The 20,002-nt window shown below is 39.9% G+C and overlaps 1 protein-coding gene across 1 annotated transcript in view; it reads left to right on the plus strand.

Annotated features, from left to right (window-relative positions):
- The first annotated feature begins 949 nt into the window (after positions 1-949).
- rreb1a (ras responsive element binding protein 1a) overlaps positions 950-20,002 on the plus strand; it is a 52,463-nt gene continuing 33,410 nt past the window's right edge. Inside the window, 1 exon segment of the mRNA XM_058766114.1 lies at positions 950-1,293. Within this exon segment, the coding sequence (XP_058622097.1) occupies positions 1,254-1,293 (40 nt within the window). The 5' untranslated portion in view covers positions 950-1,253.

Raw genomic sequence — 20,002 nt, forward strand, 5'->3', positions numbered from 1 at the left:
CAATAATCATGCAATATCTCTTTTGCCATCTGAAGCTAACTGACATTTATTTCTCAGTACAACCTGTTGCATGCCAGAAGTTTTATTAATGTAATTTTCTTTGCACCTTTATCACTAACTTCAATTCTTTAAATGTGTTCTTTTATTTTTCATTTTTAATTTACTGTGTATATATATATATATATATATTATTACTATTTTTTTTGTTGTTAAAGTACAAATATTTGTCATACCAATAAAACACTGAACTTATACAAGTGCATCTAAAAATGCTAATGTGCATTCTTTATATCTTATTTATTTATAGTTTTTAATTAATGTTGTCATGTAATGAATTATTGTTAATTTTAAAAAAATCTTCATTTTGATTTTATATCAATAACAACAAAAATAATAATTTGCATTGTTTATATTTTATTAATAATGTTAATACAGATAAATATAATTTGCCAAGATTAACTATTGTTTTTCATTTTATTTAATAATAATAATAGTAATTAATTGTTAATATTTTACTTACCATATTTTATTATTGACTATTATTTTCATTTGATTTTTAATAATAATAATAGTATTTTATTTACTTTTCTTAATATTATAATATTTTAATTACTGATTATTGAATTATTTTTGTGAACCTTCCTAACCATATGGGAGAATGTCAATACAGGTAGTTTGCCTAGATTTACATCTACTACTATTAATATTTACATTTCCTTTTTTGTCTGTCTAACTTCATTTTCATCCCATTGTTGTTTTTTGTTAATTACTTTGCATATTTTTTATGTGTTGAAAAACTACTTTCCTGCGTCTTCCAACCCACATGACATACTGTTAATACAGATAAGATGCACTTTTATGTGTGTTTACTGTTGCTTTCGAAGTATTTGTGAAAGCGCATGCGAAGTTTTAGTGTGTGGGATGCTTGTGTGTGGCTGCAGCTTCAGTAACACACGTCCCCTTGGAGACTAGAGCAGGAGCAACACGTGATACTCCGCCTTACTTATCAGCTTTAGAGGAGAGAGAGAGAGACGCAGTGGGAGGAAAACGAAATAAGCGTTTTCCTCTCTCCTCCCTAAAGCATCTCGGCGTGGGGGGAATTTGGGAGAGTGGGGAACTCTAACGCAAAGTTGACGAACTTTGCACATCTTTTACAAACGCCATTTTGATTCCTCTCCGGAACAACTTTTGCAGCTTCTTTCTGTTTTTTTTTTCTTTCTCTCTCTCCTCAGCTCATCATCACCATCATCATCATGTCTCGGCGAAAGCAACCCAACCCCAACAAAGTCAAACGTAAGTTACTCGGCTCTCCTAAACACTCTCTCTTAGGCCTGTTGTTTTGGTTTTGTGCGTTTATTTGAGGTGTTTTGGCGTAACTTCGCGTTGGAGTCAGTAGGAAAGTTAATGCGGAGTAAGAGGACACTTTTTTTTCCAACTTCAGCTTCCTCGTTGTGCGAGGAGAGACCTGATGCCCAAACCTGCTCCAAACAACGCCGTTTCTTTAAGACATCGGCGTGTTTGTGCGCACACAACTTTGTGGTTATCTTTACTAACTTTTTAAAGCTGTATGGAAGTTGTTTCAAGCGGTGATGGGGTTCAAAGTCTGCTGCTGTTAGCTAGCGTTAAGCTAACGCGCCGCGGAGCATCACTTTGATCGCCACGCTTCGATCGCTATCGACTATCGAAACCGTCGTTTTTTATGTGTATAGTTAGTTTTGTTTGCTTTTTTGTTCGTTTGGTTTAGTTCGACAACAACCTGTTGCGTCACAAAGTTTGTTTATCTCTTTAAGGGTGGCCTATTTTTGATCGCGAAACCGTTCAGGTAGTTGCTGAGGTAATTTGAGTAAAGTAACGTCGGTTGGTTTTATCGACGAAAGCGTTTTGTGATTCTGTCACATTGTTTAATCGCAGGTTTAGGACTTGTTAAGATGTAAATCGTCAACGTAAAGACGATAGGTCGTTTATATGTTGTTTCTGGAAAGTGTTTCTGTAAGTTTCATTAAAAACTTTGTCGTTGCGAACTGAAGGAATGGATGATGGATTAGATAATGGTTGCTAGGCATTTGTGTTCCGTCTCTTTTCCGCCCCTCCTCGGTGAAGCAGAAACTTAGGAGAGACGAAGGTAAACGTGGCAAATTCACTCGCCACATTTTGTGCATCCTCCACCACGGTGTCTGTATGCTTTTGAGATGCTTTTCCTGTGGTTATGTAGTCGAAAGTATCTTGCTTATTAGTATTTAAACAAGGGTAGGCACAAGGCCTCTGGGAATCATCGATAAAATACTGCAACAGCATTGCTTATGCATCATATTGCATGACCAATATCAAGTGACTTAACGTACATTTCAGACAAATAAGTTTGTTTTTTTGTGTCCTTTATGTATAAAAATTATCATAATGTCTGAAGACAAGCTGTATTTACATGTGTGAACCTCAGAATTCTAGATGAAGTTGTGATGTTGGAAGGTGCATGTTTATGGAAGGCGTTTTCTGCCAATTTTAAATAAATCAATTTAATTCTAAAAAATGAAAACCAGATTAACATTTTCATTATAGAAAACTATACGCAAAATATGTGCAAAGATTGAAAATTAAATTAAATGATTTAATTTTAATTTTGGCAGAAAATGCCTTCCATACATGTTGATTTGACATTGTGGAAGTGTATAGATAATATCATAATGTATCTATAATCTATATATAGAGATCAGTAAGCAGAAAGCAAGTCTGAAGCGAATGGTGTTTATCACACTTTCACAGTTTCTTCACATTTAGTTGAGGTACCGTAGATAAATAAGTTGGTAGAAATGAATATAGTTATTTAGGTTTATTGTTCACGATATAATTCTTTCTTTTTGTTTTTAGACTACTTTTAGGTTCTGTATCCTTCTTGAATTTTTGTGATATGTCGTAATAGCAAACTCAGTATTCAAAGGAACGAAGGCAGCAATAGTGCCAACATTAATCCGAAGCATCTAGTTTTGAGTGTCACCAAGTAACACGCAAACGAAAAGACTGTCTGGAACAGCATATTGTGAGTGACACGGAGCAACAGAGCTTTCTTTAATCTCTTGTCTCCAGCTCCGCTCCAGGTTTTCCATTGTGCACGCCTCCACTGAAACATCTCTGACTTTGAAAAAACTCATTCCACGCTCCACTTCCACTTGCCACCGCTTACATACTCTAGCCTGGAGTGGACTGGTTCAAGTAATGCAAAGTCCCAGTACTGCTCAACCAATCACATTAGATGACCAAAACTAGTTTTGGGGTCGTGGCAAATGAAGAAGCTTCCTCTTGCCTTTTTTTTTTAAAGGCAGGGTGGAGAGGATTGATCTGGATGAGCAGTTCACATTCCATTACGAAATTCAACACTGGAGACGAGCAGAGTCTCGAACTGCAGCAATGCACTATCACTATACGGACATCATGCCTCTCTCCATCTCTAAATATAAGATCTTATGCGATCCCTTAAAATAAAAGCCCCACCTGATGTATTTAGCTGGACCACTGAGCACATTTTCCGTGCTTTTCTCTCAAATCAATGATGTTGAAGTTTGGCAGAGACCGGACATGTTATGAGTAGGACCATACGGAGGCCTTGCAGCCTGTCTTAAAGGATCAGCTTGATGATGTTGTGGCTAAAGAAGGAGGATGTTTCCATGTAGCTTTGTTTGTTTCCTCTTTGGCTAAGGCTAATAGGAAAGTTCGCTCTCATTTTTATTTTTAAAGGCACATTCTAGAGATTCAAAAGCATGCAGTCATACAAACACACATTTTTTGCTCTTTGAGCTGTGCTAATGGAGTTTATGAAGTGTCTAGTGTTTTTACATGTGGTATGTAGTGAAGTAAACCCCAAAGGAAACAGATACTGATGCTGAACTGTTAGGGAAGTTTTCAGATTCTATTTTAGCTACAGTGAATAGTAACCAATGCATACTGTCCCAATGTGATTTATTTATTTTTTTGCATTTGGTGTTTTTAAATGCATTTAGATGTTTCATACTGTATGCATTGTTCATACATTCTCAAACACTTGAAAATCTGGTGTCCAGTCCCTCTCGGGTTTTTTTCTAGTGCTAATTAAAAGTATATCACCCTCCCTCGGGTCTCAGTGAGTGTCCTGGGTATTGACATTATCTAAATTCATTATAGTAATTCCCAAGATACCTACACAGCAGGCCTCGGTTGTGTCTGCCAAATGATAAACACTTTACAGCTCTGCTTTGCATCACTCACTTTCTCAGATTTACATTTCATTTTATTTGATTTTCTATCTTCGATTGACCATACTACGTGAAATGCCTTGTAAATAATTGATCCCAGATTCAATTGCATAAGGTGCATCTGAAATATCAAATCTTGTTATACCTTTTTAGGTACTAATGTTAGGCAGCTGGACCTGGTTTATGCATTCTTCATCCATTCATTCAAGATGTTTTGCTGCACATTTTAGTGGTTTTATTGGTTACTAATGCTATTGAAGTCTAAATGAGACCTTGCAAATGTGCACCCTGATGGAGAGGGACCTGCTTTTGGCCCTAGGGCATGATGGGTTGGCCCTTTGGCTCCCAAGCTATATTTAGCCTGCCTTTTTTAGATAAGATTATATTCCATCCCTCCGTGAGGCGTATTGCGGAGACAGGAACACAGCGGGGGAACAGCTTGGATGGAGAAAGAGCCCTAAGGTGTATTTGTAGTTGTTTCCACAAATTGGGCGTTTATCCATAAATATTAGGACTCTGTTGTAATTAAGGTCACACAAAAGAACTCGATATTCAAATAGACCATCTCATTCAAGAATGGCAGAAATTAGAGAGACAGAGTTGTGGGTTTAATTGTTGTAGGGGCTTGTTGATTTTATTAGCACACAGATTAACTGGTGTTTTATTAAAACAAGTGGTTTATTTCAGAGTGACACAAGCGTGCTTCTGTCTGGAGGTCTGTACTAGAATAGTGTTGGGTGCTGACACTTTAGACTCAGCTATATTTGTGGTTGTCCTGCTTGAAGTCCCTCATTGCTTACTGTTTGTTAATGCAGTAAGAAGAATGCAGACATTTCATGAATGCTGCTCTGCCTCCTCCTCACCGTGGCTCATTGTTAACAGCCTAGATGTGTCATATATGGGATTGAAGGCTTAACCTCAAAAATTTAACCAATCCTCTCTGCGATTGCAGGAGTTGTCATGGCCCACACAGGCAGCATTTATCTTTGGCTGTGAAAACATGAAAAACACGTTTGGTTCAGAAACAGTGAAGCTGCTGAAGAACTAGCAGTTGCAATAGATTTAGTTTAGAACAACTGTGATGCTTTACTGATCTAATAAATGACTTGATCTATTTGCTAAGGCAAGCATATGAATCATTTGGAAGTTGCTTTGGATAAAATGTAAGCATCAAATGTCAAAATTGTCGTCAGACGTTTTTGTAGAAAACATGCTGAATGTCTTTGCAGAACAAGCTTGTGTTGTTGCGAAGTGCAAGTCAAGCAGAAAAAGACAATATACTGCTAGTATATACTTCTGCCGATGCCTCATAAGACGAAATATAATACAGCGCAACAGCATCATGTTGTCATGTCGTAAGACAATAGGTATGTCCCAAATCGCTTACTTATGCACTATTGTATGATATCGTGTAGTATAAATAGTGTGTTCACATTGAAAATTCCAAAGAAAAAAAGTACACTTTAAATACCTGGATGATGCACTAAAGTAAGTATTCGAAAATAAGTGTGGAAACGAAGTTGGACTGAACTCAACTATCGTAGCTTTAATTACGTCACGAAGGGGGAGGGGTTATTAATGACAAAAATAACCTTATAAAATTCATACACTACATGGTTGAGTACATACGTGCATAGTGCATCATTTGGGATGCAGTTAATCTGTTTTGCAAACTGTATTGTTGTTTTTAGCGCAGGCATAACAACGGAATGGCATTGCCATAGAAACCAACACACATTACATAAAAAGAAGAATGCTTCTTGACATGCAAATCGAATATGAACAGTTGCAATACACTGTGGACAGTCAAACATCTAGATCGGATTCCAGTCGGATATGCACAAAAACGGATTTGCGCTGACAGTCTGAATGAGGCTAATGTGTTTTGTAAGTCTAATTTGAATCTAGATTTATTGTTCAATAGCTTTTATCGAAAAGCTTAATTTAAGTGGTTGTTTATCATGCTTTTAAACACTGCAGGATTGTTAAGAACCTTTCATCAGAGCACTGACCCAATCATCTGCCATGTTAACTAGTCATCAGGCTAATGGGCCATAAGGCTCAATGAACACCTCTGAAGCCCTGTTACTGCGGCCCATCTTATCACCTTTCCCCACTTCTCCCCCGAGCCGCTCCAACCAGCAAATAATGTCGGTATTTGCTAAGAGTTCAAAGTCTAACCCAACGGCTATCACCGATGTGAAAGAATGTCACAATGGAGGAGAGGACAGGGCAGGGAAGGAAAAAAATGGAGCTCTAGCAAGCTGAGAAGAGGAGATGAGAGGAAAGACAGGAAGTGAAACTTGCCTCTTCTCTGAGGTGGAGGGGGAAGAGATGAAGGAAGTGTTCGAACAATAGCGAGTTAGTCGCACGGCTGTTTTCCCTCTCTGAGATTCAGACAGCTCGACGGATACACTGCAAAAAAAAGGCTTATCTTACTTGGTGTTTTTGTCTTGTTTCTAGCCAAAATATCAAAAAAATCTTAAATTAAGATGCATTTACTAGATGAGCCAAATGTCGTAAAATATTTAGTCTAATTTGAGTGCAAAACAAGTAAAATTATCTGCCAGTGGGGAAAGTAAAATATTCTTAAAACAAGTTTATTTTAGGCTACTTACTCCACTGGCAGATAATTTTAATTGCATTAATTTGGTTTTTCCCTTGGAAACAAGACTAAATATCTTACGTCATTTTGCTTATCTAGTAAATGCATCTTAATTTAATTTTTAGATATTTTTACTAGAAACAAGAGAAAAATGCTAAGTAAGATGAGCCTTTTTTTACTAGTGGCTTTGACAGCACTGGCCCCGTTTTATAACTTTTTCTCTTGTTGTTTCCTCAAGATAAGTGTTTAAACTAAATCCGAAGTGTAGGCCGACTGATGTACAGCTCGTTTTCTGTCTCGGCTCTCGTTTGCTCTCTCAAGCCTGAAGCTCGCTCTCTCTCTCTCCCTCCCTGCCTGCCTGCCTCTCTCTTGCTGACTAAACAGTTTTGTCAGCTGGCAGTTGCTCGCAGGATTTGCGATAGCTTCTGGAGGCTGGGACGAGGGGGAAGGGTGGTACTCACAGGCAGCACTTGTTGCTTAGTGGAGCTGGCTGAGAGAGAAAAAGAGGGAGGGAGGGAAGAAAGGGTGGAACAGACAAGACGCGAGTGGTTGCAGAAAGAAAAAAAGAGGCCAGCAGCATCGCACAACCAGTTTCTGTCTGATTATGTGTGAGGAAGTGAGCATGTAAATGATACAGTTGCACTAATCGGCATCTTGAGCTGGAGTCGGGACGCCGTGTGTCCCAAAAAGGGTAGCTTCGTCGCATGTTCTGCGTCTGACACATTTGAGGACGTGCAGACAGGCCTTTGAGTAAACAGCGCAAATCTGGTGTTCTTATGTCAGGCGCTAATCGAAAGCCAAGAGGTGGTTGTTTGCTCCCGTCTGCTCAGCTGGTCTGCCACCCTGCCACTCGACGAGTAACAAATATAGACCACAAGGATGAGCTGCCCTAATGACATGTTACCTGGCAGTGCATGCTGGGAAAAGATGTAATCCTGGGATGCAACTCGGCAAACATGACATGTCGAGCAGATCTGTTTATGGTCTTTGTGTCATTTTTGTGTTGCTCCTTTACACTGTGGAAGATGAATATTGAGTGTGATTATCATTAAGACAATATTAAATGTTAGTTTATATTGTCATTGTACTAAAGTAAATAATACAAATATAAAATGTTTTGCAAAATATGAGCAGTTTTTTTATTTTATTTTTACACAGGATTACAGAAATGAGAGAAACTGACGTGTGATGTCTGACTTCACAAGCAGATACATTCTTTATATGTTTGTGTTACTGTTAAACATTAAAATCAATATCTTAAGCTAACATGTTCATTTTTTTTTTTTTTATCAAGTTACCCCCACACACACACACACTTTTTTTTACCCTTGTTTAGCCCTGGTTTAAAACCCCCTGATTTAAATCTTGTGACGTGAAATGTGGAATTATTAGCTGACAGTAACATGAGTAAAAACCTAAAACACCTAGTAATGCACCTAAATTTTGTGGCTGAAATGGCAAAAAAAAAAAGGTTAGTTTGAAATGGTTTTGAAGGGTCAAAATCTGTATTTAATTAGCACTTTTCTGAAGATGCATTTTGACTGAATGCACTACAGTTATTCAAATGACCCTATTACTCAATTACCCAAACATTATTTTAATTTTTTGGCAAAATTAAAACTTTTTGGTTTCAGTAAATCATTTCAGTGCATCACGACTAGCCATCTCATAACAACACTCTGGCATAGCAGTGAGTTTTGCACTTTTTTCACAAAAGTGCAGTGCCATGTGTTGTATTGAAAGTTGTGCTTTGTTTTCAGTCCATCCCTGGTTCTAATTTGAAGTCCCTCCATGTTGAACTCAAGTAATCAAGCTTCCCTGTAGCTGTTTATGCAGTGATGCATAAGAAGAAACAGATAATTCAAGTGCATAACAACCTTCCCGGTCACCCCCTTCTTCAAAACCGAACTGTACACATACCCATCCGCATCCACACCCACACACACACACACAATGTCCTGCCATCTCCGCTCATGAACTGAAAAGGTACTGTTGTTTGTTCTGCAAACACAGGACACACCTCATATCCACAGAGACTGGAGCACATGCCCCTAGTCCTGCTGAACCTCAGGCTCGTAAAGAAGTTAGACACACACCTTCTTGCAACCTCTTGTGCAAACACATGGGCCTCCACCTGAGAGCATCCCTTTGCACAGCTGCTATGAGTGCAGGGGGGAAGGGAGGATGAGATTACTGGACTTGGGATGGAGGCGGAGACACGGGGAGTGAGGGAAGTCAAGGAAGGGAGGAAGAACTCGAGGCTTTAAAACTCCACCAGCATTTAAAACTGCACCCGCAAGTTTAGACAAAACGGTTGGTCATATTTGACTTTGAAACCAACATTTCCACCAGACGTTTCCAGTCAGGACGGTCTGACTAAGATGTGTGTCAGTGTTATTAAGCAAACATCGATACTGAAGAACTCTTCCTGAAAGCCACACCTGGTCCACTCAGAAAAATCTCCCAGAATCTGTCTCAAAACCTCGACAGAGTCATCACACTCCTCGATGACGGCTCAACCATTTTGAAATAACACCAGGCCACGCTCCTTCTGTTTAGGGACATCAGCATTAGAAAAGATAGGAGATGCTGATATGCTGGCTACTGTTTCCAAAATAAATGCGTCTTTGTGATGGAGCTGGCTGACGTGATGTGCGAGGGGGTTGGGTTAGAGAGGTCTAGGACGCTCAAGCCCAATTTTGGGCTGCGAATTCGAATGGTCAGGTGAAAGGTAAAGGTGTGTCTGCCTCGCCGGTCTGGGGTTAATGGTACACCGTCTAGCTCCCATGGGAAACAAGGAGTCAATGGGGCAGGCTCTGCTGACGCGCCCCTGAGGAGACGCCACAAAAGACAGCGAGCAGGGTTCTTTCTTCTCCTGAAACCTGGCCTTTCCCATCAGGGGCTGTGTACACAATGAGCAGACAGAAACGCTGCCCTCCTTCAACACCTATTTCACAGTAAGCCTACACGCTTGGATATTTCTGAGGGACCCACCCAGAAGACGTGTTAAAAACCATGAAGGCAAATCAAGAATGTAAAAGTTAGTATCTACTTGAATGAATTTCACACCAAAAATAAGACAATATATTTTGAAAAGGGAAACAAAAACCTGTTTTAGGACCATCAAGCATTCTCTGCAATTCTTAGTGGTCCTAAATTAGGCTTAATTCTCAATTCGCTTTCAATTAGCCTAACTTTCTTTTGCTTTGGGGCTGAAATATGACCTAAACATTTCTTGAGTTTTTCATGAGATTCACTCACCAAGTGAACAAACCAGGAACCATCTCTCACAATTTGTGAACCAGACTTATTGTAGGGCCCTATGGTTTCCACAATGTGGAAAATGCAGATGGAATCATGGAATCCAGTCATAAAAACGGAATTTACTGTATAACGCGGAATGTCACAGAATCTGCTAAATTTTGGACTGATAAATCAAAAGTAGTTCAGTACAGTTAAATGAAAACACAATATGGACTAGTGTCTGTGAATATTAAGCCACAAAATACCATTTAAATATGAATCCTGTGTTCTGTGTGTCATGTACTGAAGCACATGTGACACTTGCCGCCTCAATATATGAGTACATAAACATGAACATAATCTCTAGAACTGCACTTCATAAGAATTTTACCATTTCTTTTGAGAAAAACTATTGTCATATTATATGCAAACAGAAACTTAAAGGTCTTCACAGCAACCTGTCAAAATAAAAGTTTGCTTAACTTGAACAAACTGTGACAAATATATTACTTAATGTAATGATAGTGTTAATACTAATAATACTTATTAAAACATTATTTTTTAGGGAATATTTACCAGGAAAAACAAAACAAAAAACAGAATATACTTAGCAGAAAAATGTAAATACACAACACAGTGTTTCTGGAAAAAAAAGAAATAAATAAAATAATTAATAAATCATTTTTATGAAATAAATTAATTAGAGATGCCTTTGATTATTACAATTTAATGAAACCATTAAAATGGAATCCAGAAAAATAATGGAAAACACAGTATTTGGTAATAAATAAATAAAATAAAACTAAAAAAGTAAAACATTTCATAGGGCCATTTTTACTTTTAATAAATTTCTGTTAAAAAAATGTAATTTAACCATTAATACACAAGTCTAGGAAAAAAAGAAAAAAAAACAGAATGCAGAAAAAATCAAATGGGTTTCATAGGGCCCAACTATTGGCATAATTTTTCTCCTGGGCAATAGCTGGTTGGATTTCAAACAACTGTTTGTGTGAATGCAGTATAACCTGACCTGTCTGTGCCTGTCAATGAGCTTATAAGAGCGGATGAGTGGTAACTTCCACATTTTAAAGCATCTTTATTCGAGTTAGTCATCAGAAAACCATGTGGACACATCTACTTCCTTCATCTAGTTTCCATCTATCCGGAGCATCTCACAAAACTTGTCTGTCCAAGGAGTGTTATCATTAACCAGGGAGTTAGGACTCCACTTGTGAACTTTGTTACCAAGTGCTTGCGGAAAAGTAGAGCAGAGGCAATAATAAACTTAATCAGAGAGCAAAGAAGATAACCAGGCTGTTGATTGGCTCATGGAAAGATCAGATCAAGGGTCCGTATGAAAGTGCAGACTTTACAAAATGCACGTCAGAGCTCTGACAAAATGGCTGCTTTGCTCATCCTCGCGGGATATGGTTACTACTAGCCTGTATTTTGTGGTTGTGCAAGTTGAAATTGATGAGTTTAGGAATTACATAAATCTTTTTAAACTCATGCAGATATTTACAGACAGTCATAATCTTCAGCACATCAAGCTCAAAAGTTTAAAACCTCCTCATTTGAATGAAAGGTCCTTCATGCGCCCGTGGTGTTTGATGTGCAAAACGTCTGTTTTGTCTCAATCAATGTTGCGTAACTAGTCATAAAGTGGGTAGTGTCCCTGTAATGTCTTCTCCAAGATTGCGCTCATTTCGCCATAATCTTTGAACAAGGTCATTGGGCTGCTGATAAGTTCTAAAGAAAGTTACAAAGAAATTGACAATCCTGTAGAAAAAAGATTTGTTACACTTTTACATTGTTTTGCTTGTAGAAAACTTTATTAATCTCACAAGATTTGTTGCACTTTTGTGTTGTTCTGGCTTTTAGATCACCATAGGTTTGTTCCCAGATTTCAGGTGTTACTTCATTTAAATCCTCGCCTGATGATGTCGGGAAGATGATTGGTCACTTTTGAGCCGCACGTCTGTGTTTGTGATTCAGCCGCGTGTTTCATGGCTTGCTAAGGAAATGGCCTTTCCCACAAGGCTGTGTGTGAGTCTGTTAAACCTCTGCAGAACAGGAAACGGTGGACACTGGATGTTTTTTCAGGTTCTCATAATTATGATAACTATTGTGCTACATTTAGGGAATTGTTCATCAGAACTAGTGAAGTAAATGGTTTCAATCTTTGCCAGAGGAAAGCAGACAGGAAAAGTTCTCCTCAGTTCTGCTAATCTGGCTCTTTTGTTAGTGGTAAACATTAAATACTTAATCAGGTCGTGCTCTAAGAACCTCTCGCCGAGAAAAAAAGTGTTTGGAGCTCAAAATCAGTGGAGGAAACCAGAACTTTTTCCATTGTTGAGTCATGTGACCATTTCGGCTAAGCCTGCTCGCCTTTGTTTGAAACTTGTAATTGTCCCTTCCTGCGTGTTTTAACCCCTTTTATTCTTTTAGGACCTCACAATGTTGAGGGTTGTCACCCACCCACCAATCTGTACCCACTCTGGTGCCGCCTTACATCTGATGGGACCCTCTTTTATCAATGTGTGGGCAAACATTAAGGGGCCTATAGAGATGGAAATGAGGCCTTTGCGGCCCTGCAGCCGAAATGCTGGTGCCCTAACGCCTCTACAGACTGTCATGGAATTACAAAAGAGATTGGTCTGTAATGACCACCCGTCCTTTGACTGCTGCTGGGCTTGTGTACTTTCTTTCATTTCTGTACCGGCTGATGTCATTCAGATTCGTCATTTAAAGGTGGTTTCAAGCTAATTGACACTTAAAGGACAATACAAGCATGAATAACAGCATGTTGTGATGTCTAGCGGATAACATTGTACGTTTGTGTACTTTACTCCCAAACTGAATCATTTGAGTTTTACATAATCGTTTAAATATATGTATTGAGATACTTTGTTAGAATTAAAGTATTTAAATGCGCAATTAAAATGGCTACATAACGTAGAAGGGTTGGAGCTCCAAATTACATGATATTTAGCCTAAAATCAAATTAAGTCTGATTGTGAAATGTCTTTTCACAATGACTAAATCACAGAAGGCTGTGTAAAATAGACTATATAAGTACTATAAAATATAATTGCTGACTGTTTGTTTCAAAGAATTGCATTTGAGGCATCCACAATACAGTTTTTCATCCATTTGCAGAGTTATGAGAAATTATCACATTGTATGATGGCTAACTAAAATATAGGTGTAACAAAGCTTTAATTTCAATCATGTCACGTATACGGACTACTCTGTACATACATTTTAATGTTTTGGTGCTTTTGGTAAAAGCTTAATTGACCCTTTTTCTTGTGTGGAATGGCATTTGGTGATTACAGCAAAATGCATTGAATGAATTGAATACTCTCACATCAAGTTCTCGCTTTTGGCTTGTTCTTTCTTTGTAGACGGCCTGTGCAGCCTTTTGTTGGATGGTCAGCCTGATGCTAAACACCAAGCTGCCACATTTAGGGAAAGAATCGTGACTTTAACGCTCTCGGGCCAGCAAATTCTCCTATGAAGTTCCAGCGCCTCCACCCCCCATTCTAGATGAATCGCTCCCTTGTAGGAGCGTGTCCTCAGGCAGCCGCCTATGTAGAGAGAGCCCTGCACAGCAACTCTGGAGCAGTACGAAAGGGAAAAAACAATGTGACTCTTATTTCAGACAGGGGAGGGGGGGCCGTATGTGATGTGATGCTAGGGAGTCGCTTCGGCTCAGCCGAGAAGCCCTGCGCGTCAGCACACACTGGAGTGTGATGGATGACTCCTGCTGCAACCACCGGCCTGGTTGTCACTCAGGCGAACGGCAATAGCAAACAGCTGGCAACCCGGGGCGCAATTGGCCGTAGGGAGTCACATGGGATGGCTTTTGGGGGCGGTGCCTTAAAAGTGGGTGGCTGACGGCTGTCACAGCACCAGTTGGCTGATGTTTTGGCCTTGTACTTTAGCCTGCATCCTTGCTTTGGAGTTTAGGCCATGTAACGTTGTAACAGAAGCCAAAAGGGGCCGGAGTTGAGGGGAGGTGCAGAAATGATAGAGTGATTAAGTGAAAGAAGAGAGAGTGAGGTAATGCACAGTGACTGATGATAACATCGCCGTCAGAACTGGGTCCAGTAAGAGCATTCACAAATCTTGCTTTAGATTTTCTCACCCAACAAGCTTCTTTTTCAGGGGAGGGGAAAAGGCAGCCTTGACAGCCACAAATCATGCATGGTTACTGCATGTCTGTTTATGTGTGCACGTATGAGCCACAGAGATGTTCTCAGCATCAGCTCGATGAAGGCTGTATTCTTCTTGGCTTCACAAAGAGCTCTATTATAGCATGCCGTAAGAGGCATATCTGCCTAGTTCTCTGTCAAACACCCCTCCAGTGGTTTTCCTTCTCTTAGTCTTCCAAATAAATGGAGAACCCATCGTGGCAGCTCGCCAGCCTCAAAACCTGACTGGCTGGCACATTATTTACAGTGACTCAAATTGTTCTGACTTCTGTAAAACTAAAATGTTCTACAGAATGTGTTTTAATCCAGTTTATTTGCATAACTTTTTTATAAAGATAATCGATGTTGGTTTTTGCTATTTTGTTCGCTTTGAATGCAGTTGCGAGGGAATCCCTTTACAGTAATGGTGCATTCACTCAGATCAATTTCAGGATGTGTGTTGCACAGCATCGTGGGCCTCTTTTTCAGGATGGCTTGTAGGAGCTTGCCGGTTTAACAGGACTGAAAAAAGCCTCGAGGTACCCCCACATGCCGCCTCCTCTTCCTACTCCTTGTCTCTTTGTGTTCTCAGGTGTACAATGAATTTAGAGTCTACTTCATGAAACCGGCAGCCACACCTATACCTCAACGGTGCATAAAAGAGAGATGGTTATTGGAAGCATCTCTATACTTTTATTGCAAAGCACACTTTAGTTAACACCACTTTCTAAGCCAAACCTTCATTCATTCTGCGGCTTTTTAGATTCATTAAAAAAAATACTTGTATTCATGCCGACTTAAGTGCACAATACCCCAAAAAAGATTTTTACTTTTTCATTTTTACTTGATGGTTACGCCACATGATATTAAATTAATACATTGGTTGACAATAGTATACATGTTTTTCGAAACTTTCTGAAAATAGATTTTTAAGGACTGGGTGTGTTTTAAATTGGATGTTCCCGCCACTTTATCTGGGACACTCTGAATCCTCTGAAATTAATTGAACTCAAAGTCAGATTTAGGCATGCTTTGAACATTCTTTTTTTGCCTCCAGTTGTTGATTGCATCCTTTATTATCATCAATGATGTTCAAAGAAAAGTTGAACAATGGTAGATGTGAGTTCTAGTAGATGTGAATCTACAGGACCCAAACCTAATTTAGTTGTTCTAGTCACTGATGTGAGCCATGTACACAGTGAGGTTTGGAAAGCCCTCTGTGTGCCTCTGGATTTATGGAGCCGAGCTGTCACTGCTGCCCCTCGATGAATGTTCCATTTGTTGCACAGATAGACAACTGTCAAAGGAGAACGGCATGGGCCCACTGCGTCCTTTCTGCCATAAAAGCTGCCACCCCGACCAGCTCTGCCGAGAGAGGGGGAATGGGGGGGAATGGGCGGGAGATAGGAGGAATTCCCATGTGACTGCTTCCCAAGAGGATTCTTTTTCCACGGATGAATCAAAAGTTCCATTTTTGCACATACGAAACAAAATTGAAGACAAAAAAACTTGTACTGTTGAGTACAAAATCAGACCTTTTAATCACTCAAATAAAAAAAAAAATGTTGCAGTTGCACAAAGCAGATGTCTTCATATCCACGGATCACAGTCAAAGCCAGTCAAAGAGAATGGCATCTTAGCAAGTAGGACAAGGGAAAGATCTCTTGGTCTTCCTGCAGGAACATGTCTGCTAAATAAAGGAGCGATCACAACAACAAGAACAACAGGAGGGAAGGAGATTAGATGCGCAGATCCTCCTTTCACCCAGTCCTCTACACCTCACGCACTGTTTAACCAGAGTAAGCCTGGGATGAACATCCCCATGTAGTCTTGCATCATTATGATTCTTTTCATTCACGGCTCTTGTTTCTCCCTCAAGGAAGCGTTCTAAAATGGCTTCCCTGTCTTGGATGGATTGGTGGGGACAGCGATATTCTTTGAGAGCGGTTGTGCGCACACACACACACCATCTGTAATGAGGGTGGACAGTGTATGCTTTTTCCAGGCAGCTGTCAATGGCACACTGATCTGTCAGCATGGACCCTGCATCTGCACTCCTCTGTAACTCACACCACGGCTCTCCACAGAAACCGGGCATGAGCCAGCGTCTGTCTTCGCTTACAAGAACTCTATCTTAGCAAAAGCAAGTCCAGCCTCTCTTTTGTGAGAGAATGCAGTTCTTTCTCTTTCCGCCCATGCATATTTGCATGGATATGGAGATGAGCCTGAATGTGAGGCAATCCTGTCCTTAGACCTCGCTCATGTGAGCAGTCGACCGCTCTCGCAGTACCCCACTGTGAAGTCTGGCCAATCCGAGGCACCATATGTGTCCTTTAGACCCAAATAAAGGCCTGCCGTCTGCAAGAACGAAGGGTCTAAGACTTGTCCCTGTCGCAGGCACCTGTGAGGCTTGACAGCTGAGTCGTCCGTTGCCAAGGACCCCTCAATTTGCATGCTTGTTTACATCATCTCTTAACCTCTGAAGAGCCAGGAACTACCGAGCCTGCACCACAGCTGGGACTAGAGGTCCGCCAACCCCCTTAAAACATCCAAAGAACACATGTGCACCAAATCTTCCAGTGCATCCTTGCAACCCTTCAAGGATCCGTCTTAAAGCCATAGAGCAAGAAAAGGCAATGTGTTTTATGATTTAGAGGCTTTGAAACATTTTAAGTGCATCTGAGATGCTCACACAGATACAGAGCTTGTTTGCATGAAGCAAGCTTGCCCCAAGGCGAAGCAGCCAGGGTTGATTTGGAAATGAAAGCCACTTCCTGCGCAGCACAGTTTAGCATGGTGCCTGTTATGATGTATGCTTGACTCAGGTGTTGAATGATGTTTAAGAGTAAAACAGTCGCTCACACAGGCCGATGTCTTCAGCTTTGAATGAAATAAGGGGTTCTGCAATGAAGCAATGAAGCGAAAGTTTCTCCTTTGATACGTCACATTTTGCATTCTTCTTTGTTGTTATTATTAGTCATGTTAACATGAAAAATCAGTCAGCAGACAAAACTGGATGTGCTGTCTTCTCAGTGGTTGAGGTCGACATCTCTGCACAGCAGAAAATCATGAATAAGGAATTTTGCTGCTGAGAAAATAACTGGGGCTGATGACGTGTCTGCTTTTGCCTTCCTTGGTGTGATGGGTAAATGCTATTCTCTGTTCTGCTCTAATATAAACCATCATCTGTAAAAGGAACTCAAACCTCACTGGAGTTTCCACATGTTGCCACACAATGGCTGGTCAGATGATTTCAATTCGCTATGTCTTTGCTTTTGATTGCATTGCCGGCACTTCTGCTGAATGATTGAGAAACATCCTGAGGGGTGCTTTCACCCCTCACTTGTACTAGAAATGTACCATATTTTTGGTATTACCATGTTTCTTTGGATATGGAAGCATGATAATACCATTGTGATGGTAGTGCCTTTGCATTCTTTGAAGCAAGTATATGTTGCATTCTCAATGTTGTCACAAGGGGCGCTGTACCAAACATTAGGACAAACTGTCTTCTTCTAGGGTCATGCTTTTTGAGTCAATTGTTTGAAGATAGTAAAGCTGTTATTATTCAGGAATCTTACTATAAACACAGTCAGTTTAATGGCTTAGACTGCCCCCTTGAGTACTGGAGGTCAATTATGCTGCAGTAGAGTAAGAATGTATGTTAAGTATATAATGGGAAACAGCATTATTGCGTTGTGTTAGCTATGCATTTACATCTCCATGTGACTGTGTTCTGGCCTAAGGCCCGATTCTGATGTGAATGCTTGCAAACACCACCAAAAAAAATCTACTGTTGTCTAGGGCTGCACAATATATTGCATGCGATTGTCATGCGCATCTCGTCAGTAAAGCCGGTTCTGTGATTAGTATTAAATCTCCATCACGTGCTTTCAAATGGAGTGGCATTTACTACACTGAGATCACGTTCATTATCGAAGTCGATTCATCTGCGATTATGAGCTCGAATTGCGTCGCTTGTCCATGAACTTTGGCTCTGTGTATTAAATGCGGCTCCATCTTAAAGCATGTGATGGAGATTTATTACTAATCACAGACAATCGCATGCAATATATCGTGCAGTCTTACTGTAGTCGACACAGTCTGTTTAATGGCACAGATCGCCCACTTGAGTACTGGAGGTCAATTCATTAGAGTAAGAATGCATTTTAAGTATATAATGGGATGGCATTATTGCATTGTGTTGGCTATGCATTTACATCTCCACGTGACTGTTTTGGCCTAAGTTCTGCTTCTGATGGGAATGCTTGCAAACTCCTCCAAAAAAAGAAAAACAATTCTGTAGAATTTAGGTTTTGTTCAAGTAGGACTTGGTGTCAAATGATTGTCTTTTGTGGCATAGTCTAACTGCAGCAATTAGTATCAACCCAGCTGTGTGTTTATGTCTTGTAGGGTGTACGGTTTGCATTGATAAGGATACGAGACCAGGGTGGTGCAGGTTCTGGTAACTACCGTCCTCCGCCCCCTCTCTCCCCCTCAGTGTCTGTGGTGTTTAGTAGAAACAAAGCAAACAAGCCTGGGAGTGAGCAGTTAACTCAGTGCGTTCTTTCAAGCAGCAAACGAGCAAACTGGCCTGTCCCGTTTGTCTAGATTCTCACCTCTCTGCGCCACCTAGCATGCTCCTTTCATTCATCAGTTGTTTTTTTTTTTTTTTTTTTTTCAACCCTTTCTTTTAAACTCTATACCTTCCTCTCTTTGCATCAGATCCCATCTCCTGTCTGTCTTTCACAGGTTTTTATCTTGGCCTCACGCTATTGAAACTGATATTGAGGGGTGATGTGCTAGGCAGAAAGCAGCGCTATCTCAGCGCGCCAACTGCTCTCAAACACGTCGGTTCCTGCACTTGTCCATGCCTGTCATCCAGCCCTGAAACAGAGCAGTAGCATTCTTTCTCACACACACACACACACAGAGCGCTCATACTCACACATGGAGGCGGAGGTAATCACATAGTGTGTGTACACAAACAGGTTTAACCCAAAAATGGATGTAGCCAATACCTGCACTCATTAAACATAAATTTAGCCTAAATTAAACTGTTTCCTGGCACGAAAGAATGAAATGTAACTTGCAGCAGTTAATTGTGGTTCATCGCAGGGCATCTCTCTCATTTTTGTGACTGCTTTAACTTTTTTTTCAACTAACTATTTGTTGAAGTCTGAATCTAGTGACTCATCCAACTAGTCGTGTTCGGAAAGAAAGCTTCACTATTACTGGTGCTCAAACTTAAGGTTATAGATTTGAACAAACTCCATAACCACAGCATTAAACTTAGTGGCATAATTTTTGCACTTCACTGATGAATGGGAGTGACAGGAAATTAAGTCACAAGACGGACAAAATCACATGACTATTTTGATGTGTATGTGTGAATCTACACTGCTGTTGGTGAGGTACAGCAAAAATTCCTATGATGGAAGATCTGAATTTGCAAAAAAAAAGTTTTTTTACAGAAATCATTCTAATATGCTTATTTGCTGCTCAAGAAACATTTATTATTATTGATGTTGAAAACAGTTTGTGCCGCTTCATATTTTTGTGATACAGTTTTGCAGGGTTCTTTTGAATATAAAGTCCAAAAGATGAGCCTTCCTTTAAAATAGAAGATTTTGTAAACTTATAAAATTATTTACTGTCACTTTTGATCAGTTGTATGCATCCTTGTGTAAAAAGTAGTAGTGTGTGTGTTTTTTATTTATTTATTTATTTATTTT

The sequence above is a fragment of the Onychostoma macrolepis genome, chromosome 24 (genome assembly GCF_012432095.1).
Source record: "Onychostoma macrolepis isolate SWU-2019 chromosome 24, ASM1243209v1, whole genome shotgun sequence".
Lineage (NCBI taxonomy): Eukaryota > Metazoa > Chordata > Actinopteri > Cypriniformes > Cyprinidae > Onychostoma > Onychostoma macrolepis.